Source organism: Salvelinus namaycush, chromosome 2 (genome assembly GCF_016432855.1).
Source record: "Salvelinus namaycush isolate Seneca chromosome 2, SaNama_1.0, whole genome shotgun sequence".
Lineage (NCBI taxonomy): Eukaryota > Metazoa > Chordata > Actinopteri > Salmoniformes > Salmonidae > Salvelinus > Salvelinus namaycush.
Window position 1 is genome coordinate 12,675,240 of NC_052308.1, and position 27,406 is coordinate 12,702,645.

General features: G+C 41.8%; 1 protein-coding gene across 2 annotated transcripts; it reads right to left on the reverse strand.

Moving 5' to 3' along the window:
* Nucleotides 1-3,193: 3,193 nt before the first annotated feature.
* Nucleotides 3,194-26,884, reverse strand: LOC120059193. Of its 2 annotated transcripts, none has more exons than XM_039008066.1 (10): nt 26,838-26,884; nt 12,331-12,376; nt 7,359-7,463; nt 6,960-7,140; nt 6,495-6,709; nt 6,130-6,330; nt 5,787-5,942; nt 5,513-5,532; nt 5,157-5,409; nt 3,194-4,384 (listed from the first exon to the last, which is right to left on the reverse strand). In XM_039008066.1, the coding sequence occupies exons 1-10, from the start codon at nt 26,868-26,870 to the stop codon at nt 4,155-4,157; spliced, it is 1,440 nt and encodes a 479-aa protein (XP_038863994.1). In that variant the 5' UTR covers nt 26,871-26,884; the 3' UTR covers nt 3,194-4,154. The 2 variants fall into 2 exon arrangements, with proteins under 2 accessions (XP_038863994.1, XP_038863985.1); XM_039008057.1 differs by lacking the exon at nt 26,838-26,884 and adding an exon at nt 13,563-13,746.
* Between the last annotated feature and the right edge of the window lie 522 nt (nt 26,885-27,406).

Below are 27,406 nucleotides of genomic sequence, written 5' to 3' on the forward strand. Positions count from 1 at the left end.
GATGCATTTCCTATACCTTTTAAGACTTTTTCTTGTATATGTTTTCTAAGGCCCCTTTTCCATTGGTTTGTCCAGAAATCAATGCCTTTACTTATGCCTAGCCTTTAAGATGGAAATGGTTGAAAAATGTATCTATGCCTTCATTTACCAAAAATATAGACCCTTAGCTTTCATTTGACACCTAATTTGATATTCTCCTATTTCTGTCAAGGAACAGACTGGAGATCATACATGTAGTTTACTGTTTAGCAATGTCTTGAACATAAATTCACAGAACAATGCTTGTGACCAGATGTAGGCTACTGATAACATAGCAATTATATGCGGCTTCATGTCTGCAAATGTGGATCATTTTATTTGAAAGAGAATTGTATGATTATTGCTCATCCCTGTAAGAGGACATTAAGGCAGTAGCCTTGTAGAATTGTCATCATGTGATGCTGTCATTAAAATGATTAAAATGAAAATATGCCCTATGCTGAACATGGCTATGTTTGAGTATAAATTGCCCAGACAGTCCATGTATAACTTCACAATGAAAATGGTATGCTCTTTACACCCCAACTATCATGGTTATTGAAGTTACTTCACACCTCGTATGAAGTGCTTGTCTTTGTGGTTTCTGTGGTTGATACAGTTTAATTTGAGCAGAACGCTGAGGGCAGCTCTCACACTGTCTGGCGCCATTGTGAACATGTACCCTAGCATGGGAAACTCCAACTCACAGCGTCATCACCGCATATCAAACAGAACATGCATTCCTCTCTTAGGTACTGTCCCAGTACTGCTGCTGTGAAGTAAGACCATAACATACAGTTCAAACAAGTTGTCACTCTTTAATAATAGAAGGCCCATAGACCCCTGTGGATTTTGCAATTCAGTCTGTCTTTACAGTAGCAAATAATATTCAGTCTCCACTCTCTCAGAGATCGTATGATATTGACTGAACTTGCTCCCCCTCACACTCTTCCCTAAATTAATCCTCAATTTCCATTTTTTTCTAGTTTTCAATTGCTGGTGGCTGGGACGGGGTAGCTCAGCTCTTTGCAGGTATCCTTCGGCGTACTCATTCTCTCTGGCCCCAGAGCGGAGCCCCAAGGGAGGGGGTAGGAGGACTCCTGCTGGGGCTTGGAGGACTCCTGCTGGGGCTTGCTGGTGAGGGGACAGCCCTCTCCTATACTCCTCCCTTGATCCCCCTCCCTCTCTGATTTGTTGGATCCCAGGACAACCGTCCCTGGAGAGTAGATGTATATGGACCCTGAATCAAACACCAACAAGCACAAACATTATTAGATTAAACTATTGAAACAGGTGACACAAATTCATATATATTATGCACAGTAAATGCTGATGTAAAACCTGGTGGACTTAGTAGTGTAATAAATTAACAATATGACAGAGAGGAAGTGAAAAGCTGGCATCACTCAGCAGCATATGCTTCTGTTTTTGTATGCATGATTCTGGCTTCCTGTATCCTCACTAAATTAACCTCTGACCCTGATTTAAAGTATGCACTGCACTGGTGCTACTGTTTCTTGGCAGGGAAACATTAACAGGAAGTTCAAACTAGAAGAAGTATGTCTCAACTCACGGCCAAAGAAAATAACTGGAAAGGGTAATGTGAACTCGGACGCATGTGGAAAAAAAACTCACTTCCTTGCGCAGAACATGGAGTCACATTTTTCCAGACCTGAGTTTTCCCGGCCCTATAGGCCAGGGGTAATCAACTCTTACCCTACGAGGTCCGAGCCTGCTGGTTTTCTATTCTACCTGATAATGAATTGCATCCACCTGGTGTCTTAGGTCTAAATCAATCCCTGATTAAAGGGCAACTATGAAAAAAAGTTCCAGCGTTTTGAGGTCCAGAGTTGAGTTTGAGGGCTCTAGGCCCTAGTTATTGGACAATGTAGCAGAAAATATGTCTCTCCAAATGTGTCTGCACATCACACAAACATAAGATACAGTGTAATAATATGACATTCATGCATTTAATAAATCAGTAACAGTGCAGAGTGATGCACTACACCTACCCACTATGTTGCTAATGTTTTCTCCTCCAGAGGGGTCTACTGAGACATTCTGCATGCCCCCTGGAGGTTGCGACCCTGTACCCTCCCGTCTAGGATCTCCCCCAGTCTCCCTCCCCAGAAGATGCTGGGCCTCCAGGTGTGGGATTCTCTCCTGTGGCAGCTTGGCCTGCTTATAGGAAGCCGTCTGTAGGGCAGCAGGACAAGGCTGGCACTCCCACGCTTTATAGCTCCCTCTTAGACTTTCCTTACAAATCTGGTCGTCCCAAGGTAGAGAAGTCAACATTTATACTTCTAGCAACAATAGACAGTAGTTTGATTTAAACTTTATGCAAATAGAGAATAAGTACTGTACTCACATATTTCCCAAATATTGGACCTAAAGGAATCAAAATTATCTTTATAAGTGGTCAAGTCTTAGACTGAGTATAATAGTAATCAAAATACATTGTTTTTCCACGTATGTATACACACAATGTTTCACTGTCTCCCCCTGCAGGGGAGTATAGGTGGTGTTAGTGTTCGCTTTGTCAATAATTGTTTCTAGTGTATTTATTTACTTACTGTGTCTTATATAAAAATTCCATGCATCACTGCATATGTGTTTGTTATCTAACCACTTTACTCTCTCACCTTTCCACTTGTGCATGGACTCCAGTGACCTCCCCCTACACCCCACAAAGTAACCAACCAGCAGCAGAGTGACCCCTAGGAGCCCAACTATCAGCAGCAGCAAAGGGAGACTGGGAGGGCTCTGTCTAGAGGCTGGGACTGGGAGATGAGGTGAGTCTGGGGTGAACAGAGAGACAGAAGCAGGCTGTAGTGGTGAACCTGTCAGTGTTATGTTACTTTCACTGAATATAACAGATCATTTAAGGGACTACACCAACTACAAATTAATTTCTGAAAGAATGATGAATTGTCACATCTAGTAGAAATTGAGATAGGGGATACTCTAGTCTTTTGAGAACAATACCATTGTCTTTTGTGGTAAGGGGGGGAGTGCAGAGGCAGACTCTGCAGGTGAGGTGTCACTGTCCACCTTGCAGGGCTTTCTCCTGGTGGTGAGCTTTGTTGGGAGGGAGATGGAGGGGTCTCTTCTTGAGACCCCTCCATCTTTGATGCATTTCCTATACCTTTTAAGACTTTTTCTTGTATATGTTTTCTAAGACCTCTTTTCCATTGGTTTGTCCAGAAATCAATGCCTTTACTTATGCCTAGCCTTTAAGATGGAAATGGTTGAAAAATGTATCTATGCCTTCATTTACCAAAAATATAGACCCTTAGCTTTCATTTGACACCTAATTTGATATTCTCCTATTTCTGTCAAGGAACAGACTGGAGATCATACATGTAGTTTACTGTTTAGCAATGTCTTGAACATAAATTCACAGAACAATGCTTGTGACCAGATGTAGGCTACTGATAACATAGCAATTATATGCGGCTTCATGTCTGCAAATGTGGATCATTTTATTTGAAAGAGAATTGTATGATTATTGCTCATCCCTGTAAGAGGACATTAAGGCAGTAGCCTTGTAGAATTGTCATCATGTGATGCTGTCATTAAAATGATTAAAATGAAAATATGCCCTATGCTGAACATGGCTATGTTTGAGTATAAATTGCCCAGACAGTCCATGTATAACTTCACAATGAAAATGGTATGCTCTTTACACCCCAACTATCATGGTTATTGAAGTTACTTCACACCTCGTATGAAGTGCTTGTCTTTGTGGTTTCTGTGGTTGATACAGTTTAATTTGAGCAGAACGCTGAGGGCAGCTCTCACACTGTCTGGCGCCATTGTGAACATGTACCCTAGCATGGGAAACTCCAACTCACAGCGTCATCACCGCATATCAAACAGAACATGCATTCCTCTCTTAGGTACTGTCCCAGTACTGCTGCTGTGAAGTAAGACCATAACATACAGTTCAAACAAGTTGTCACTCTTTAATAATAGAAGGCCCATAGACCCCTGTGGATTTTGCAATTCAGTCTGTCTTTACAGTAGCAAATAATATTCAGTCTCCACTCTCTCAGAGATCGTATGATATTGACTGAACTTGCTCCCCCTCACACTCTTCCCTAAATTAATCCTCAATTTCCATTTTTTTCTAGTTTTCAATTGCTGGTGGCTGGGACGGGGTAGCTCAGCTCTTTGCAGGTATCCTTCGGCGTACTCATTCTCTCTGGCCCCAGAGCGGAGCCCCAAGGGAGGGGGTAGGAGGACTCCTGCTGGGGCTTGCTGGTGAGGGGACAGCCCTCTCCTATACTCTCCCCTTGATCCCCCTCCCTCTCTGATTTGTTGGATCCCAGGACAACCGTCCCTGGAGAGTAGATGTATATGGACCCTGAATCAAACACCAACAAGCACAAACATTATTAGATTAAACTATTGAAACAGGTGACACAAATTCATATATATTATGCACAGTAAATGCTGATGTAAAACCTGGTGGACTTAGTAGTGTAATAAATTAACAATATGACAGAGAGGAAGTGAAAAGCTGGCATCACTCAGCAGCATATGCTTCTGTTTTTGTATGCATGATTCTGGCTTCCTGTATCCTCACTAAATTAACCTCTGACCCTGATTTAAAGTATGCACTGCACTGGTGCTACTGTTTCTTGGCAGGGAAACATTAACAGGAAGTTCAAACTAGAAGAAGTATGTCTCAACTCACGGCCAAAGAAAATAACTGGAAAGGGTAATGTGAACTCGGACGCATGTGGAAAAAAAACTCACTTCCTTGCGCAGAACATGGAGTCACATTTTTCCAGACCTGAGTTTTCCCGGCCCTATAGGCCAGGGGTAATCAACTCTTACCCTACGAGGTCCGAGCCTGCTGGTTTTCTATTCTACCTGATAATGAATTGCATCCACCTGGTGTCTTAGGTCTAAATCAATCCCTGATTAAAGGGCAACTATGAAAAAAAGTTCCAGCGTTTTGAGGTCCAGAGTTGAGTTTGAGGGCTCTAGGCCCTAGTTATTGGACAATGTAGCAGAAAATATGTCTCTCCAAATGTGTCTGCACATCACACAAACATAAGATACAGTGTAAAAATATGACATTCATGCATTTAATAAATCAGTAACAGTGCAGAGTGATGCACTACACCTACCCACTATGTTGCTAATGTTTTCTCCTCCAGAGGGGTCTACTGAGACATTCTGCATGCCCCCTGGAGGTTGCGACCCTGTACCCTCCCGTCTAGGATCTCCCCCAGTCTCCCTCCCCAGAAGATGCTGGGCCTCCAGGTGTGGGATTCTCTCCTGTGGCAGCTTGGCCTGCTTATAGGAAGCCGTCTGTAGGGCAGCAGGACAAGGCTGGCACTCCCACGCTTTATAGCTCCCTCTTAGACTTTCCTTACAAATCTGGTCGTCCCAAGGTAGAGAAGTCAACATTTATACTTCTAGCAACAATAGACAGTAGTTTGATTTAAACTTTATGCAAATAGAGAATAAGTACTGTACTCACATATTTCCCAAATATTGGACCTAAAGGAATCAAAATTATCTTTATAAGTGGTCAAGTTTTAGACTGAGTATAATAGTAATCAAAATACATTGTTTTTCCACGTATGTATACACACAATGTTTCACTGTCTCCCCCTGCAGGGGAGTATAGGTGGTGTTAGTGTTCGCTTTGTCAATAATTGTTGCTAGTGTATTTATTTACTTACTGTGTCTTATATAAAAATTCCATGCATCACTGCATATGTGTTTGTTATCTAACCACTTTACTCTCTTACCTTTCCACTTGTGCATGGACTCCAGTGACCTCCCCCTACACCCCACAAAGTAACCAACCAGCAGCAGAGTGACCCCTAGGAGCCCAACTATCAGCAGCAGCAAAGGGAGACTGGGAGGGCTCTGTCTAGAGGCTGGGACTGGTAGATGAGGTGAGTCTGGGGTGAACAGAGAGACAGAAGCAGGCTGTAGTGGTGAACCTGTCAGTGTTATGTTACTTTCACTGAATATAACAGATCATTTAAGGGACTACACCAACTACAAATTAATTTCTGAAAGAATGATGAATTGTCACATCTAGTAGAAATTGAGATAGGGGATACTCTAGTCTTTTGAGAACTATACCATTGTCTTTTGTGGTAAGGGGGGGTGCAGAGGCAGACTCTGCAGGTGAGGTGTCACTGTCCACCTTGCAGGGCTTTCTCCTGGTGGTGAGCTTTGTTGGGAGGGAGATGGAGGGGTCTCTCCTGGCTTGGGACAGAGAGGACCTGATGAGAACGGCTGATGAACGGTCTACAGATTTGTACATTGGGGCTGTAGGATAGTCTGGAATAAATAGACAACATGTGTGATTAAATGGCAGGGTGACGTCACGGGACAACAAGACCTCTAGTACTTGACTGGTGAAGCTTGTTAAAACGCTCCAGGGGACAGAGCAGGAAATGCTTGGATTTCACTCAAGTATGAGAAAGCTTTTCTAAGAGCCATACCCTCAGGAGACCAAACCAGTCGAGATGCGGATCCCGTGATGAGGAGTTCTCTGTTGGTGCTGACTCCACTGGATATAGCAGAACGAAGGGACATCTTTGAGCTATGAGCAGGTGGAGGTGCAGTAGTTGTAGGGGAGGCGGGGGAAGTCTGGGCACACACACGATCCTGAGAGGCAGTGCCCTCTGTTACCATGGTCATTCCCTTATGGCCACAACTGGTAGTAGAGAAGCCAGGAGATAACTTGTTTATATAAATGAGAAAGTACAGTGTTCGATACTACTAGTACTAATAATCATTTCATTTACTGTAAAAGTAGGCCTTGGGTACAATTGTTAGTTTCAAATGACTCAAATCCAGTAAAAGGAGCTACAGCATCATATTTGAGATATTTATAGGTAGACAACATGTGAATCAGTACAGTGCATGTGGTGCCCAGTACCAGTGTTCTGTAGCTGTGGACTCACACTGTGTGGGGTTTGCAGGACATGGCTAGGTTTGCTGTGTTGGAGAAGGTGCCAGACACGCACGGTTTACACCTCCTGCAGGTATATTGGGCAGTGCTGGCACAGAAAAAGCCCCTGTCACAGTGGCACTCACGGTTTGAGTCCCGGTGGCATTCCTTCACCTGTGTCAAGTGCCGATCAACTTTGCCCACCAACAAAGACAAGACACACAAACACACAAATTATCAATGAGACATTTGCTCTGAATATGTTTATCCACTCTATTCAACTAAAGTAAAATAACAACAGCATTTTATATGAAACTATTGTTACCTTGAGTTAAACTACAAATTATGGGTATGATGTCTATTGTGTAGAGGAATGAACTAACACAAGGTAATGCCTAACTCTAAAAGTTACCTGAGCAGGCTTCAGTACAGAAGTCACACTTAGGACGGCCATTAAGCGTGTACCAGTAGTAGCCATCGGGACAAGGGACACACTTACACTTGTTAATGATGAAGCCTACAAACACAAATGACAGAGAGGTGTTCACATAATGTATCAGCATCCTGATTACACACTCATTCCTTCCCTAACTCTTTCTCTCTCTCAATGCATTGTCACTTTAGTAAGTACAATGGGTTCACTGAAGTTAAGATCCAGGAATGGAAGATAAATTATTCCCCAAAGACTGTTCTGAATGTGAAGTTGCATGCAAACCACAACCAATCTTTCCTTTTAAAGATGCAATATGCAGACATCGCTCTTCCAGTTCCTGGTTGCTAAAATTATAATAGTTCGCCTAATTTCAGTTTGTGACAAAACAATCAAGTAAAGTGTAGAGAATCATTGTACCATCTAAACCGCTGTGAAATATATTTTCAATAACCCAAAATATTGTATTTTTATCTGTTTGAAGCTGGTGTACAATACCGAAAGTAAAAGACGCAAAAACAAAACTTAAAAACGGGAAGCATAGAAATAGCGTACATAGAACAGATCTACCACTTTTATTTCACCTTTATTTAACCAGGTAAGCTAGTTGAGAACAAGTTCTCATTTACAACTGCGACCTGGCCAAGATAAAGCAAAGCAGTGTGACACAAACAACAGCACAGAGTTACACATGGAATAAACAAACGTACAGTCAATAACACAATAGAAAAAAAAGAAAGTCTATATACAGTGTGTGCAAATGGCGTGAGGAGGTAAGGCAATAAATAGGCCATAGTAGCAAAGTAATTACAATTTAGCAGATTAACACTGGAGGGATAGATGAGCAGATGATGATGTGCAAGTAGAAATACTTGTGTGCAAAAGAGCAGAAAGGTAGGTAGGTAGATTGGGTGGGCTATTTACAGATGGACTATGTACAGCTGCAGCGATCGGTTAGCTGCTCAGATAGCTGATGTTTAAAGTTAGTGAGGGAAATGTAGGTCTCCAGCTTCAGCGATTTTTGCAATTCGTTCCAGTGACTGGCAGCAGAGAACTGGAAGGAAAGGCGGCCAAAGGAGGTGTTGGCGGCTTTGGGGATGACCAGTGAGATATACCTGCTGGAGCTCGTGCTACGGATGGGTGTTGTTATCGTGACCAGTGAGCTGAGATAAGGCGGAGCTTTACCTAGCATAGACTTATAGATGACCTGGAGCCAGTGGGTCTGGCAACGAATATGTAGCGAGGGCCATCCGACTAGAGCATACAGGTCGCAGTGGTGGGTGGTATAAGGGGCTTTGGTAACAAAACGGATGGCACTGTGATAGACTGCATCCAGTTTGCTGAGTAGAGTATTGGAAGCTATTTTGTAGATGACTGGATACGAAGTCGAGGATCGGTAGGATAGTCAGTTTTACTAGGGTAAGTTTGAGTGAAGGAGGCTTTGTTGCGAAATACAAATCTGATTCTAGATTTGATTTTGGATTGGAGATGTTTGATATGAGTCTGGAAGGAGAGTTTACCGTCTAGCCAGACACCTAGGTATTTGTAGTTGTCCACGTATTCTAGGTCAGAACCGTCCAGAGTAGTGATGCTAGTCGGCGGGTGGGTGCGGGCAGCGAACGGTTGAAAAGCATGCATTTGGTTTTACTAGCGTTTAAGAGCAGTTGGAGGCCACGGAAAGAGTGTTGTATGGCATTGAAGCTCGTTTGGAGGTTAGTTAACACAGTGTCCAAAGAAGGGCCAGAAGTATACAGAATGGTGTCGTCTGCATAGAGGTGGATCAGGGAATCACCCGCAGCAAGAGTGACATCGTTGATATATACAGAGAAAAGAGTCGGCCCGAGAATTGAACCCTGTGGTACCCCCATAGAGACTGCCAGAGGTCCGGACAACAGGCCCTCAGATTTGATACACTGAACTCTGTCTGCGAAGTAGTTGGTGAACCAGGCGAGGCAGTCATTTGAGAAACAAAGGCTATTGAATTTGCCGATAAGAATACAGTGATTGACAGAGTCGAAAGCATTGGCCAGGTCGATGAAGACGGCTGCACAGTACTGTCTTTTATCGATGGCGGTTATGATATCATTTAGTACCTTGAGCGTGGCTGAGGTGCACCCATGACCAGCTCTTCTTAGACTTGCTGTCAATGAGAATGACAGATCTATAACTCACACTCTATGTGAATTTGTTGTGGTCGCCCAAAAAGTTACATATTGCAGCTGTGTCATAAGGGAGTGTTTTGTGGTTTGTGCAACAACATAGGACGAAAAAGGAAGTTGAAGAGTAAGTACTTAAATTGGTCTCTGTTAGACAGTAAACAAACAGGGCCGGCGACAGAAAAGTTGGTTACCTTTGCAAGTTTATCCAAAATTATTCCAACATCCAAACCAATGTCAGTCATCTAGTGTATACAGTATATAAAACATTGATCCGAACAGTGCACTCGCCAACTTTCCTTAAATTTCGCACCGGAAAAAGCATCTGATTGAGCAAAACAGCGCCCCTCTGTCTTACTATGTATCTGATTCTGTCTGACCAAAAAGAGTATGACATGCCACGAAAACCACAGAAAACTACAGGTAACTGCTAAAATAAAGGAAACACTTGAGTAAATGAGGGATACAAAGTGTATTGAAAGCAGGTGCTTCCACACAGGTGTGGTTCCTGAGTTAATTAATCAGTTAACATCCCATCATGCTTAGGGTCATGTATAAAAATGCCCAGTTGACCATTATTTTGGCTACCATGGCTAGAAGAAGAGATCTCAGTGACTTTGAAAGCGGGGTCTCAAAGGAGCATAGGGGGTTTACTTGCATCAAAACTGGGACCAAGAGACAGAAGCGGGGGTTTTTTCAATCTCAAGGCCACCAGACTGTTAAATAGGCTTCACTAGCCGGCCTCCACACAGTACCCTGCTCTGAACTTAGTCACTTGCCGGCAACCACCCGGTTACTCAACCCTGCACCTTAGAGGCTGCTGCCCTATGTACATAGACATGGAATCACTGGTCACTTTAATAATGTTTACATGCTGTATTACTAATTTCATATGTGTTTATATACTGTATTCTAGTCAATGCCATCCTATTCAACTATTGCTGTATGTACTATTCTACTCTACGTATTCTACAGATACACAAAATATTATTTCCACATACTGTCCATAATATACATTCCATCACATCATATATATATATTTATACTCCGGACTCCGACATTGCTCGTCCTAATATTTATATATTTCTTAATTCCATTATTTTACTTTTAGATCTGTGTGTATTGTTGTGAATTGTTAGATATTACTGCACTGCAGGAGCTAGAAACGCAAGCATTTCGCTACACCCTCAATAATATCTGCTAAATATGTGTATGTGACCAATAAAATTTGATTTGATTATGGGATGAGACAGCGTTTTACACCCCCATCAACAAAACACCAAATTATGGAATTTCTCGTGGAAGAATGGTGTCGCATCCTTCCAATAGAGTTCCAGACCCTTTTAAAATCTATGCTAAGGTAGATTGAAGCTGTCTTGGGGCTGGTGGTGGCCCAACACCCTTAAAACGCTTTATGTTGGTGTTTCCTTTATTTTGGCAGTTACCTGCATGTGCTCAGCTACTTCCTGTGCCATGACGTTTCATCACAGGCTCTGAAGTGGCAGTTTCTGACAGTTTTGAATCAATTTTCAATTACTGAATGGTTAAAAAAGATTTTACATAATGAAAGCATGAAGTAAATTCACCATGTATCAGTAACCACGTTTCCATCCAACCTTTTTATGCGAGTAACGTGCATAACCATCATATGGAAGTAAATTTAGGAGTCACACAATGATTTGTTCTTCTGTGGACTTGTGGTTGTACTTATCAAATGATTATAATGGCGATTCTGATCCAACCATAAATTCATACATTGTGCCCCTGGACTGAGAGGATGGAAGTTCAACATGTAGTTACAGTGGATGTAGTATGCTAATGTTAATAACTACCTGGCCTGGCTTATCTTTCCTATGAAAGTAAGTTAGGCGAGCAAGTATTTTAGCCAGGTAGCCTAGGACAACAAAACTAAAACGCGTGTACTGTATGACAGAGTCATAGACCGTTTAGTCAACATGAAAGAGAAGGATAGCGTTGGCGTTTCTCTACAAGTAGAGTGAGTCAACATGTTTTTTTTCTACTTGCACGCACACACATATTTGCACACATAAATCAGTACCATGGACAGCCACATCATATGAATCTTACGTTGATTGGACTAAATCGTTTTTGGTATGTTTTAGTTTTCACTCTATTAGACTAAGCATTGGTAATTAGATGACGTTGAAATGTTGAAGTTGAAATGGTTCTGGAATAGTGGAGGCAGCTCCTGTTTTCTTTGCGACTGAACTCGGTGGTTCTAAATCAATAGTTCCTTAGTATTCCGAAAATGCTTGAAACATTACATTGATTGACCATGCTGCAGGTCATGTAACTGTTTGTACATGCAATTTGTTTTGTGGACTTTCCGGTTTTGGAAGGAAACAAATGTGTGGTTGAATTTATTCTGCCACTGTGTATTTTTATTGTCTCGGTTTTAGGCCTATATATTTGCAATATAAGGCTAAACATTTTTTTTAACAAAACCATCAGTCATTTATTTTTACAAAACCAATAGTAGAGTTGAAAATTCGATGGAAACCCATTTAACTTGTATTCTTTATTTGGTACATGAGAATTTAACCACAAAAGTAATTTTTATATGCATCGCGTCATCACGCACAGCCTTTTATCCGCAACTGGTCAATTTGATGGAAACATCTCAGGTGGGAAAATGCGCATGTTGTTTTTATGTGGATTTCAGAATATTCGCATGAAGATATGTTGCCAATTAGATGGACACGTAACTACTGTGAGACAAGTATAATCTTTCACCACATTTTTACACTCTAGATCAGGGGGGAAGCTGATTACTTTACCTGAGTCACAGGTACGAGGACAGCTAGACAACAACACAGAGCAAACCTGAGAGAGAGAGAGAGAGGGAGAATATTTTTCATTAGAATAATCATTATTTTATTTCGCAACAACAGGATATTTCAGTTCCCAGAGTGAACGTCAGCTATGACGAACATTGCATGCACGATTGCACGATGGAAATGCCAAGGCCACCTCACACTTATCTACAGGACACCTACAGTTCCTCTCAAAACCACAGAGCAGTATCCAGTTCAGAAAACAGTGACCAATGTGACACAGGGTCGTTACAGTACCAACAAATACCTGGCAAAACCACCCACACAAACAAACCAACAAATTATTGGTAAAAACAATTATACAAAACAAAAAAATTAATAGTATTATAATACTAGTTATTATTATTATTTGTAGTAATAGTATAGTATTATCTCCCTATTGGGAAAGATTGTTTGACTAAGTGGACAAATTCCAAAGGGTCAACTTGAGCTCCACATTCAAGTTCATGTTGTCACATATTAAGCTTATTATGGCTGTCAAAACAACATTAGGCCAAATCAATAATAGTGCTGTCATAAGTGAAGTTGTTTGTTAAGCACAAAATAACAACGACACAATCTAAACTCTTATATGAACAGTTCTTTCAGATTGATAAGCTTTATAAACAGTCAATAAACTAACCCCCCGTGTTAACTAACATGTTATGAGAGCATTCTTGATTTCAGTGGATGACCTGCTCTACATATAACTATGTACAATACCAGAATGACTTTTTACTGGCAGTATAGGACCAATTACCAGCAGGCCTCGCTGGGGTTATGGTTAAAAAGGTTTCTGTTCCTGTAAGAGCAGTGGCTACCTAGTCATTTCTTTCTTGTTCACTTACCTGCAGGCTATTTTCCATTATTAAAACATGTATCAACCAAGAGATAATAGTGTTACATTTAAGAATAATGGTTACACTGCAATTTATAACAATGTCAAATGTGACAGACTACTGTAATTGTAACTATAAAATATTTATTTTACACACAAATAAAAACACCAATAACAACAATCATAATAACAAATGATAATAAACCACCATCATCGTCTAAAACAATAATCATAAACATGTAGTCATCATAATTGTCTAGGTCTCATCATCCTCCTCATTAAAAATACAATTACATTAGGTCTACCTAAACTAAACCCAATCGCATCAGTAAAACATACGGTTGGCTAGGCTACTCACCAGATTAAAAAGGCAAAGTATTCTCAAAGGACATGAGATAATACAGCGCTGATAATCCATTTCAAACTACTGAGATGCTAGTTGTAAAAAATGTCGTCATTCAAAAGAAAAAAGCCGAAACGTGTTGATTTACCATGCCTGATTGAATCTCTCTCTGATCAAGGTGCTCAAATAGATGCAGTGGAGGTTTTGTTCATGTTCGAGTTTGGCGGGGATATGTCGTCAGTGGGTTGTCCAATAAAGAAGCAGATTAACATAGCGCGGGTGTTGGCCACTTCCATCTGTGGTAATCGCTCGTGGACCGACTCGGGTAACATAACAGGTAATGAAGAATTTGAAGAATTTACGCGACATTTAAATTCTGGTTTTCCCAGATCACACGTGGTGAAGAATTTACAGCGCTAGAGGCTTAGCCTGGTTGCCATCTGTTCATTTATTACGTTACACTCCCTGCCACTCCTGTCTTTTGTCAAATAGCAGAATGTTAGCAAAAAAGACTGGTACCCAGACACGTTACTAGAGGCTGACTGCATCACTAAAACCAACTTGAAGATCTTGAATGTTGATTTTAGTATAGACATTTCCAATTGTGTGATAAAGGGGACATTTTCCCGAGCCATACCTCTATAGCTTCGACCCATTCTTATTTCAGATAAAGGAAAGGAGTGATGAGGGCTGCTTTTTAAGAGTATTCAAACAGGGTCTTCCTCTCTGTTGATTTATTCATGTTATAATGCAGGGATTTTAAAAAACTTTTCTTGCTCATGGATCCCCGCTCAGGCAAACCGGCGACCCAGGGACCCCCATCATATGTTAGCAAAAAACAAAATCACGTCTTGTCCTGTCTTCAGGTGAATGATAATGTCAAGTAGAAGTAATTACCATTTAAAAATGTTGACCTTCCCACAGTCAGTGGTATAAAGAAACTAAGCGAAAATAATTTGAAGTACTACTTAAATCGTTTTTTTGAGTATCTGTACTATATTTTACTATTTATATTTTTGACAACTTTCAAGCCTACTTTTACTCCACTACATTCCTCAAGAAAATATATACTTTCTACTCCCATACATTTTCCCTGACACCCAAAAGTACTAGTTACATTTTGAATGCTTAGCAGGACAGGAAAATGGTCCAATTCATGCACTTATCAAGCCAACACTGGTCATCTCTACTGCCTCTAATCTGGTGGACTCACTAAACACTAATGCTTTGTTTGTAAATTATGTCTGAGTGTTGGAGTGTGCCCATACCTATCCATAAATTTAAAAAACAAGACAATTGTGCCATCTGGTTTGCATAATATAAGGAATTTGAAATTATTTATAGCATTTACTTTCTAGTTTTTATTATTTCAATTCATAGGATTCATACACATTATTAATTTATAATGTATAAAATCCCCCCCACCCCTCACCGGCAATCTGATAGCATGTAAAATAAATCATGGGATAAAAACAAATAAATTAACATTACATAGTAAATCTGCTGAACAATATATCATATAGCCTCAGAAATAGTGACAAATTACTGATACACATTCATGGATGTAAAGGCCCGTTGGTTAAGTGTTCAGAAATGTCAACTGTTGCTTTTTTCCATGTGTCACCTTGGTCCTGTCACATCTGCTCCTGCCATACCCCCCCCCCTGGTGGTCATCCGGTGTCTGCTTGACCTGCAGCCATTCCCCCAGTACACTCTCTCTCTCCCTCTCCCTTTCTGTTTGTGTGTGATTGTGTGGTTGGAGACAGGTGTGCTGGAGTCAGAGCAGATCCCTACCAGCTACAACTCGTTCCATTATCAAGACCTCTACAAATACTCAGTTCTTCCACTCTGCCAGATCGTAATCTCTGCTCAGTTAGTTTATGCTTCTAGCCATTATTATTATTCAAGACCCTGTTACCCTGCTGTGTCTGTTTCCCTGCTTGACGCTGTTTATCCTCACTGCAGTTTTGCCGCCCTGACTCTGGCTCCTGTCTCCTGTTCCACATCTCACCACCGTGCTACCCTGTTCTGGACTCACCATACCACCACTCCCTTGGATTCCCCTCCAGACCTGTTTACCCTCAATCAACATTACCAAGCTCTTAAAACCCTTCTGGAGACTATCAATGAGTTTTCACGGAACCTGTCTGTCCTACAGAGTCAAACCTTCGCCCAAAGCTCACAACCTGTCCCTCCTCTCCGCCCCGGGAGCCGTTTGTTCCTACTCCAGAGCGCTACGATGGTAATCTCGGAACCTGCAGAGCCTTTTTGGTACAATGTTCACTAGTATTTGAGCAACAGCCCTACTCTTATTCTCGTGAACGAGCCAAGATATAGTTTTTGATTAGTTGCCTCTGTGGAGCAGCGCTTTCCTGGGTCACTGCTGTGTGGGAGAGACAGTCACCCATTTGCTTCTCCTATAGTAGATTCACGGAGGAGATGAGAAAGGTTTTAAACCACACGGTTTGTGGAAAGGATGCTGCTAAACGACTCCTGTCCCTCCATCAAGGCTCCCAGAGTGTTGCTGAAATGGCATGTGAATTCAGCACCCTCGCAGCAGGGAGCGGCTGGGATGAGGAGGCTCTTCAGGGAGCATTCCGGAACTCACTCACTGAGACCCTAAAGGACGAGTTGGTGTCCAGGGAGGAGCTTGATCTCGATTAACTAATTTCTCTCACTATCCGCATTGACAACCATCTCCGGGAGCGGCGGAGGGAGAGAGTAGTTAAGGTTGCAAGTTCCTTAACATCTGCTTCAGTGTCTAGTTATTTTCCTCTCACTGTATCCCAACCCCAGGCATGTTCTGAACCTGAACCCATGCAGCTCGGCATGCCTCGTCTATCTCCGGAGGAGAGGCAGCGGCGTGTCGATACTAGGAGCTGTCTATACTGTGGCCAGGTTGGTCACCTGGTTTCCACTTGTTCCCTGCATCCAGTTAGAAGAGGCTCAGGCGATATGGGGAAAATACTATTGGGTCAAATCGCCTGCCCATCTTCTCCCAGACCCCTGTTTGAGGCCAACCTTGTGTGGCAGAGTCAGGCTTTTCCTCTCGCTGCTCTTATAGATTCAGGTGCCGACGAGAGCTTTTTGGACCGAGGTGTTGTCAACCAGTTGGGCCTGGACACTGTTCCACTTAATTCACCTCTCGATGCCTACGCTCTCAATGGTAAGCTTCTCTCCCGTGTCTGTGAGAAAACCGTTCCAGTCATCCAGCGTCTCTCTGGTAATCACCAAGAAAAAATCAGTTTCCACATAATCGACAGTCCCTATTCTCCTCTGGTTCTGGGCCATCCATGGTTAAAACTACACAACCCACAGATTGACCGGACCACCGGGAGGGTAACTACTTGGAGTACATTTTGTCATTCCAATTGTCTACATTCTGTCCTCCCACCTGCCTTGTCTGTACCCCAGTCCATTCCAGATCCCCCAGACCTGTCTTCTGTTCCTCCAGAGTATCACAGTTTAGCTCCTGTGTTCAGTAAATACCACACCCCGTCTCTGCCGCCTCATCGCTCGTATGACTGTGCTATTGACCTCCAGCCTGGAGCTCCCCTCCCCAGTAGCAGGTTGTATAACCTTTCTCGTCCCAGATCTAACAATACCAAGCCTGACGCCTTCTCCCGTCAGTTCACCGCAGACAACACAGGTACCGAGCCAGAAACCATCATGCCATCCTCCTGCATCGTTGCTGCTGTCTCCTGGGAGATCGAGTCCTGTGTTCGTCAGGCTCAGCTGAACCAGTCTGATCCAGGAAACGGTTCTTGTAAGGCTCTGTTTGTGCCAGATTCAGTTTTCTCTGAAATTCTTCAGCTGGCCCATGCTACTCACCTCACCTGTCACCCTGGCATGAACCAGACTGTCGCCTTCCTGCGGCAGCGATTTTGGTGGCCCACCATGGTGAGAGACGCTCGGGAATTCATCTCAGCCTGCTCGGTCTGTGCCCGGAACAAAACCTCCATCAAACCTACGTCTGGTCGGCTTTGCCCTCTTCCCATACCCAGTCGCCCCTGGTCACACATAGCTCAGGACTTCATCACTGGCCTTCCTCCATCTAACAGTAACTCAGTCCAGGACCACAGGCGCCGTTGTCATTGCACCTGGAGGAGGAACCGGTCTGTTCTTTGTGCCTCTGCCAAGACCCAATCCCGAGCTAACCGTTGCCGTGCTCCAGTCTACACTCCAGGTCAAAAGGATTTCCATACCTCACACCCTGACAAGTCGGGTTGTGCACCAGGTGGCGCCCATGGGGGGGGGGGGGTAATTGTCACATCTGCTTCTGCCACACCCCCTAGTGGTCATCCGGTGTCTGCTTGACCTGCAGCCATTCCCCCAGTACTCTCTCGCTCTCTCTCTCTCTCTCTCTCTCTCTCTCCACTGCTTTTGAGGGGCACATGTCCATTTAGAAGTTTGACCAATGGATGTACTGCTAGTTCTGCTCCCCAGGGGACCCCATAGGCTGCAAGGATAGACTAGTTCTGCTCCCCAGGGGACCCCATAGGCTCGCATGGATAGGCGGAGTTGAAGGTAAAGACAAAATGATGAACCTGGACATTAAAACACTGGCGGTTTTCCTGGAAACTATATAAATGGTTTCTTACACAATAATTATTATTTATTACGCCATATTGGCGAGTATGAATGCAATTTAAGATTAGATCTCATATGCTTCTTTGTAGCTTTCCACACATTTACTGAGTGTGCTATAATGGGTCCAAACAATAATGCACATTTTCTAGGAGTCAATCCAGAAAATAATACATCTTGTAATGTAATTGGTGAAACTATTGACGCCAATAGCACGCCAAGGAACGAAAGCCTCTGGGTTTATCCAGGTCTTCAGGAAATACATTTGGAATGATAGGTGATTAAAAAAAATGTTTTGGAACTGAAAGTCCACCTAATGCTTTTGTTCTCTGTAGTGTTGCATATTTAATCTGTGGTCACTTTCTCCCCCAAATGAACTTCTTTATGACAGAGTAAAGTTTAGACCAATGATCTATAGGAGAAGGCAGTGGTAACATAGAACTCATAAAATTGATATGAGGAAGGACATTCATTTTGATAATTGAGATTCTAGCATGCAAAGAAGTGGCCATATCAGACCGTCTTTTTATGTATTTTTGGATCTTTTGAAAGGTTTCTATGTAGTTCTTCCTGCCAGTAGTGTGAATAGATGGGGATATGGTAATGCCTAATTATGTGATTTGTTTCTTCACTGGGATCATGGGTGGTAGTTGCACGCTTCCCATAGCTGAGTTAAGAGGTAGTAGAGCTGATTTAGACCAGTTGATCTGAAAATAGACATTATTGGCTAGAGGGATTTCTGAGCGTTTGCGACGTAGAGCAGTATGTCATCTGCATACAGAGAAATTGCTTGTTCAGTTTGTTTGATTTTGATATGTGAGGAATCCTAATGTTGACGTATGCTTTGTGCCAGCGGTTCAAGAGTGAGCAAATAGCATAGTGGAGGCGGGACAGCCTTGTTTACGTCGTCGTTGTATGATAAATGGATTAGAATGGGTAGTGCCAGTAGATATAATAGAATAATGATTCAGATACATGGTGCGAAACATTTGTATAAATCTGGTCCCAAAACCAAAATGTTCCAGAACAAGCCATAGATATTCCCACTCTAAGCAGTCAAAGGCTTCTCTGCATCTAATGATAGCACAGCACACGGGGTATCCAGATAGGAAGCCTCAGCAACCACATGAATCAGGCGGCACACGTTATTGGCTGCCTGACGACCCTTAATAAACCCTGTTTGTTCAGGATGTATGAGCTTGTTAATAACTATCTCTTGGCTAGAACTTTGGCATACATCTTCATTTATGTTCCGATTAAACTGATTGGCCGAAAATTAGCACAATTTGTGAGGTCTTTTCCTTTCTTAGGGATATAATAGCTGTATTGATGTTTCTGTGGAATTGTACTTTTTCAATAGCAATGTTAAGAGATTGAAGAATAACTGCTCCTAGCTCATCCCAACAGTTGAGAATGAGTTCAGGAGGTATTCCATCAATACCAGGCAATTTTTATCTATCTTATTTAAAAGAGCAGCTTTCAGTTCAGATAAAGTGACAGGTTCCTCTATTAAAATTATTTATTCTTGAGAATGTTTGGGCAACGTAAGGTTCTCCAGGAACTGCCGACAAGCAGAAGTATCAAAGCTGTGTGATGAACTATATAAATCTGAATAATATGCTCTAAAAGTTGCATTTATTTCTGTAGGATCCAGATTTCAATCCCCTAGTAGATCTGATCAACTGTATTAATCTTGTTTCAGCATGTTTAATCTGAAGTGACAGTAAGTGGCTCAACTATTCCCTTGAAAATAGTGTTTTTGTCGTACCCTTTACATAATGAATTCTGCTCTACGTCGCAACAGGTCATTAAGTTCCTGTGTAATTGTTCTTAGCTCAATTTCTCTCTCTGTTGAATAGTTATTTTTAAGAGAGTCTTCCTGCATTTTACAATGATTTTCCAATTCACTGATTTTCTGTAAATTAGAGGAAAAATGTGTAGTGTTTAACAGCTAACCATACCATAGTTGAGTCCTCCTTATTTCTAAAAACTATTTTACATTGGATCTAAACTGAAAGATGAAGTCAGAGTTGTGTAGGAAAGTATTATTAAACCTCTGTCACGATCGTCGTAACGTGAAAGAGAAGAGGACCAAGGCGCAGCGTGAAGTGAATACATCATCTATTTATTTAAGCGACGTACTGAAGAACACTTAAACAAAACTACAAAACAACAAACGTGAAGCTATACAAAACAAATAAGTGCAGACACTGGCAATTTACACATAGACATAGACAATCACCCACAAATTACCTAATGACTATGGCTGCCTAAATATGGCTCCCAATCAGAGACAACGATAGACAGCTGTCTCTAGTTGAGAACCAATCTAGGCAACAATAGACAAACAATCCCCTAGACTAGACACTGCCCCATAAACATAAAAAAAACCTAGACAATACAAAACACATACATCCCCCATGTCACACCCTGACCTAACTAAAATAATAAAGAAAACAAAGATAACTAAGGCCAGGGCGTGACAACCTCCATCTCAGTGCACGCTTTTTCATTGGGAAGATTTGAAATGTATAAAGAAATCAAATAAAATTGTATTTGTCACATACACATGGTTAGCGGATGTAAATGCGAGTGTTGTGAAATGCTTGTGCTTCTAGTTCTGACAGTGCAGTAATATCTAACAAGTAATCTAACAAATTCACAACAACTACATTGTACACACAAATGTAATAAAGGGATGGAATAAGAATATATACATATAAATATATGGATGAGCGATGGCCGTGCCGCATAGGCAAGATGCAATAGATGGTATGAAATACAGTTGAAGTCGGAAGTTTACAAACGCCTTAGCCAAATACATTTAAACTCAGTTTTTCACAATTCCTGACATTTAATCCTAGTAAAAATGCCCTGTCTTAGGTTAGTTAGGATCACCACTTTATTTTAAGAATGTGAAATGTCAGAATAATACTAGAGAGAATAATTTATTTCAGCTTTTATTTATTTCATCACATTCCCAGTGGGTCAGAAGTTTACATACACTCAATTAGTATTTGGTAGCATTGCCTTTAAATTGTTTAACTTGGGTCAAACATTTCGGGTAGCCTTCCACAAGCTTCCCACAATAAGTTGGGTGAATTTTGGCCCATTCCTCCTGACAGAGCTGGTGTAACTGAGTCAGGTTTGTAGGCCTCCTTGCTCGCACACTCTTTTTCAGTTCTGCCCACAAATTTTCTATAGGATTGAGGTCAGGGCTTTGTGATGGCCACTCCAATACCATGATTTTATTTTCCTTAAGTCATTTTGCCACAAATTTGGAAGTATGTTTGGGGTCGTTGTCCATTTGGAAGACCCATTTGCGACCAAGCTTTAACTTCCTGACTGATGTATTGAGATGTTGCTTCAATATATCCTCATAATTTTCCTTCCTCAAGATGCCATCTATTTTGTGAAGTGCACCAGTCCCTCCTGCAGCACAGCACCCCCACAACATGATGCTGCCATCTCCGTGCTTCACGGTTGGAATAGTGTTCTTTGGCTTGCAAGCCTCCCGCTTTTTCCTCCGAACATAACGATGGTCATTATGGCCAAGCAGTTGTATTTTTGTTTCATCAGACCAGAGGACATTTCTCCAAAAAGTACAATCTTTGTCCCCATGTGCAGTTGCAAACCGTAGTCTGGCTTTTTTATGGCGGTTTTGGAGCAGTGGCTTCTTCCTTGCTGAGCGGCCTTTCTGGTTATGTCGATATAGGACATGTTTTACTGTGGATATAGATACTTTTGTACCCGTTTCTTCCAGCATCTTCACAGGGTCCTTTGCTGTTGTTCTGGGATTGATTTGCACTTTTCGCATAAAAGTACGTTCATCTCTAGGAGACAGAATGCGTCTCCTTCCTGAGCTGTATGACGGCTGCGTGGTCCCATGGTGTTTATACTTGTGTACTATTGTTTGTACAGATGAACGTGGTACCTTCAGTTGTTTGGAAATTACTCCCAAGGATGAACCAGACTTGTGGCGGTCTAAAAATATTTTTCTGAGGTCTTGGCTGAATTCTTTTGATTTTCCCATGATGTCAAACAAAGAGGCACTGAGTTTGAAGGTAGGCCTTGAAATACATCCACAGGTACACCTCCAATTGACTCAAATGATGTCAATTAGCCTATCAGAAGCTTCTAAAGCCGTGACATAATTTTCTGGAATTTTCCAAGCTGTTTAAAGGTACAGTCAACTTAGTGTATGTTAACTTCTGACCCACTGGTATTGTGATACAGGGAACTATAAGTGAAATAATCTGTCTGTAAACAATTGTTGGTAAAATTTCTTGTGTCAAGCACAAAGTAGATATAAAACAAGTTTTAATGACTCCAATCTAAGTGTATGTAAACTTCCAACTTCAACTGTACATATGAGATGAGTAATGTAGGATATGTAAACATGGTTAAAGTGGCATTATTTAACTTCTTATGGCTGCAGGGGCAGTATTGAGTAGCTTGGATGAAAGGTGCACAGAGGTGCCCAGAGTAAATGGCCTGCTCCTCAGTCATAGTTGCTAATATATGCATATTATTATTAGTATTGGATATAAAACAGTCTGAAGTTTCTAAAACTGTTTGAATTATGTCTGTGAGTATAACAGAACTCATATGGCAGGCAAAAACCTGAGAAGAAATCCAATCAGGAAGTGAGACATCTGAGGTTGGTCAATTTTCAACTCATCGCCTATTGAAAACCCAGTGGGATATGGATCTGTATGCACTTCCTACGGCTTCCACTAGATGTCAGCAGTCTGTAGAATGTTGAATGAAGCTTCTACTGTGATGTTGAGCCGGATGGGAGCTGTTTGAGTCAGTGGTATGGCAGAGAGCCAGGTCCTGGTCACGCGCATTCCACATGATATCGACTTACTTCTATAGACACAAAGGAATTCTCCGGTTGGAACGTTATTGAATATTTATGATAACAACATCCGAAAGATTGATTCTATACTTAGTTTGACAAGTTTATTCGACCTGTAATATAACTTTTTGAGGTTTTCGTTCGCCTGGACCTGCACGAGCGTTTGGATTTGTGTACTAAACGCGCTAACAAAAGTAGCTATTTGGACATTACCGAACAAAACGAACATTTCTTGTGGAAGTGGGATTCCTGGGAGTGCATTCCGACGAAGATCAGCAAAGGTAAGTGAAGATTTATAATGCTTTTTATGAGTTTTGTTGACTGCACAATTTGGCGGGTAACTGTATGGCTTCCTTTTGTGGCTGAACGCTGTTCTCAGATTATTGAATATTGTGCTTTTGCCATAAAGATTTTTGAAATCTGACACAGCGGTTGCATTAAGAACAAGTGTATCTTTAATTCTATGTAAAACATGTATCTTTCAAAGTTTATGATGAGTATTTATGTTATTTGACGTGGGTCTCTGCAATTTCTCCGGATATTTTGGAGGCAGTTCTGAACATGGCGCCAATGTAAACTGAGGTTTTTGGATATAAATAGGAACTTAATCGAACAAAACATATATGTATTGTGTAACATGAAGTCCTATGAGTGTCATCTGATGAAGATCATCAAAGGTTAGTGATTAATTTTATCTCTATTTCTGCTTTTTGTGACTCCTGTCTTTGGCTGGAAAAATAGCTGTGTTTTTCTGTGATTTTGCGGTGACCTAACATAATTGTTTGTGGTGCTTTCGCTGTAAAGCCTATTTGAAATCGGACACTTTGGTGGGATTAACAACAAGATTACCTTTAAAATGGTATAAGATACATGTATGTTTGAGGAATTTTAATTATGATATTTCTGATGTTTGAATTTGGCGCCCTGCACTTTCACTGGCTGTTGTCATATCATCCCGTTAACGGGATTGCAGCCATAAGAAGTTGTTAAAGTGACTAGTGATACCTTTATTAAAGTGGCCAGTGATTTGGGTCTGTATGTTGGCAGCAGCCTCTCTATGTTAGTGATGGCTGTTTAACAGTCTGATGGCCTAGAGATAGAAGCTGTTATTCAGTCTCTCAGTCCCAGCTTTGATGCACCTGTACTGACCTCGCCTTCTGGATGATAGCGGGGTGAACAGGCAGTGACTCGGGTGGTTGATGTCCTTGATGATCTTTTTGGCCTTCCTGTGACATCGGGTGCTGTAGGTGTCCTGGAGGGCAGTTAGTTTGCGGGGTTGAGACCCAGAGCCTTAAGCTTAATGATGAGCTTGGAGGGTACCATGGTGTTGAATGCTGAGCTGTAGTCAATGAACAGCATTCTTACATGGGCCATGTGCAGTGTGATGGCGAATTGCATCGTCTGTGGACAAAATGATCCTTGGCTAGTCTCTCAAAGCACTTCATGATGACAGAAGTGGTTGCTTTGGGATGATAGTCATTTAGTTCAGTTATCTTTGCCTTCTTTGGTACAGGAACAATGGTGGCCATCTTGAAGCATGTGGGGACAGCAGACTGGGATAGGGAGCGATTGAATATGTCCGTAAACACACCAGCCAGCTGGTCTGCGCATGCTCTGAGAACGCTAAGGACGCTACGGCTAGGGATGCCGTCTGGACCAGCAGCCTTGCGAGGGTTAACACGTTTTAAATGTCTTACTCACATCGGCCACGTAGAAGGAGAGGGGGGTCCCACAGTCCTTAGTAGCGGGCTGCATCGGTGGCACTGTATTATCCTCAGAGCGGGCAACAAAGGTGTTTAGCTTGTCTGGAAGCAAGACGTCGGTGTTCGTGACGTGGCTGGTTTGCTTTTTGTAGTCTGTAATTGCCTGTAGACCCTGCCACATACGTCTCGTGTCTGGGCCGTTGAATTGCGACTCCATTAGCTTTGTTACAATCCCCAGCTACAATAAATGCAGCCTCAGGATATGTGGTTTCTAGTTTACATAGAGTCCAGTGAAGTTATTTCAGGGCCGTCGGGGTATCTGCTTGGGGGGGGGGGGGAATGCACAGCTGTGACTATAATCGAAGAGAATTCTCTTGGGAGATAATGCGGTCGGCATTTGATTGTCAGGAATTCTAGGTCAGGTGAACAAAAGGACTTGAGTTCCTGTATGTTGTCATTATTACACCAAGAGTCGTTAATCATGAGGCATACACCCCCGCCCTTCTTCTTACAAGAGAGATGTTTGTTTCTGTCAGGGCGACGCATGAAGAAACCCGGGGGCTGTACCGACTCTGACAACATATCCCGAGTGAGCCATGTTTCCGTGAAACAGAGAATGTTACAATCTCTGTCTCTCTGGAAGGCAACTTGTGCTCTAATTTCGTCCACTTTGTTGTCTAGAGACTGGACATTGGCAACTAATTTGCTCGGAAGTGGTGGGTGGTGTGCTCGCCTTCTGAGTCTGACCAGTAGGCCGCTCCGTCTGCCTTTCCTGTGGCGATGACGTTGTTTTGGGTCGGCCTCTGGGATTAGATCCAATGTCCAGGGTGGAGGTCCGAACAAAGGATCCGCTTCGGGAATGTCGTATTCCTGGTCGTAATGTTGATAAGTTGACGTCGCTCTTATATCCAATAGTTCTTCCTGGCTGTATGTAATAACACTTAAGATTTTCTGGGCTAACAATGTAAGAAATAATACATTTTTAAAAATGACTGCATAGTTTCCTAAGGACTTGAAGCGAGGCGACGGCATCTTGAATGGGATTATGATCAGAGAATGGACGATAATGTTTTTATAAATTCCATACCTGTAATATCAGTAGATGTTAAAACATAGTCAATTCTCGAGAAAGTCTTAAATCTAGCAGAAAAGCATGTATAGTCCTTAGTTGTGGGATTATGAAATCTCCAGCAGTCATTAAGATCTTTAAGAAATGGTTTAAGTGCATTGGAAGCATTCACTTGTGATGAGCTATGAGAAGGTCCAGATAATCTTATAATCAATAATAGCATTCATGTCAGTTCCAATAATAAGCATATAATCCGATAAATTGATCAGGCTACTGGTTACAGAAGGGAGAAAATCTTTGTCATGAGTTAGGAGCATAAATAGATACAACTGCTATTTTCCTTCCGTACAGAGTGGAACATATGTAAGTAAATCTGCCCTGTTGATCATTGTTTTTCAATTGTACGGGATAGATTGCGTTTATGTAAAAAAAAAAAGCACCCCTTTAGATTTTGATTATTTTTATGGACATCACCCTCTAAAATATGTATTTTGCAATAGAGCAATGTCGACTTTATTCCTATGTAATACGTCAAGACATTTAATTATCTAATTTGGCTAACTAGAACCCTTCAGATTACAGGACATTACCACTAAATTTGCCATGATCCATCTGTGGTGATTTGAATACCCGTTTGATGGATAAAAGGGGAGAAAAGTAACTTATGATAGCTAGAAAATGACTATTCATTTGTCAACTAAATAATTGCAAACCAGATATTCCAGAAAAAAACATAAACATATCCATTGTTTGATCAAATTAAAAAACCCTTCAAATTGCCATTCCACCCCAATAACCCTGCAAAATGTATCAGAAAAATTGAAACAAAGAATCCCTCCCCTCCCTGACAGGTTAGGACACAACAGTCTGCCCTCTCCACTCAATGTTAGACCTGTGACTGAACGCAACGGTGTCTATCACTAAAACCCTCCCCAGAATGTCTCACTCCATTTCCTAAATATCTTGCATTAACTGGCACAATGGAGATATGAGAACGACAAGAAATGCTCAATTGACTGAATGATTAAGTCTTAACGTAGCACAAACATGGAGAACTAATGTAAACTCACCGCATTCCGTACAAATGTGCGCACACGCGACATTCAAACGAGGCTGCAAAGAAAACTAATGGGACTGTAGCGACTGTGTTGACTTCCAAATCTGGGGTGTGAACTACGTTTCTATTCAAGCGTTGATCGACATGGTAATGGCTCTATAGTATTGGAGAAAAGTTGAAAAAAACTGACCCTCCGTTACATCGTGACGTGTCATGCCGTAACGTACAGCACACATAAAGCAACTATTTCTGTCTTACAATCTCTCTCTACCAGGTGTAGCACTTCTCTCATCGTTTAAAAACAAGAAATGGACAGTGACGGAGTTAAGGGGGGGGATACCTAGTTATTTTTTTGCATCATCACTGTAAGCGATCGTCACTCTCAAAGCCGCTGTCTACTTCTGAAGATCACTTTAGCACCGCCCTAAAAACCCGATTCAAATTCGACACAAACCTTCAAATAGGTATGTAATGACACATTATATAAACTCTTTATAGTGTTTTATTTACATTTTAGAGGCGATAAGGTGATAAGTTGGACAGATTGAGTGAAAAAAAGACGTTTTCCCACACATCTCCTCT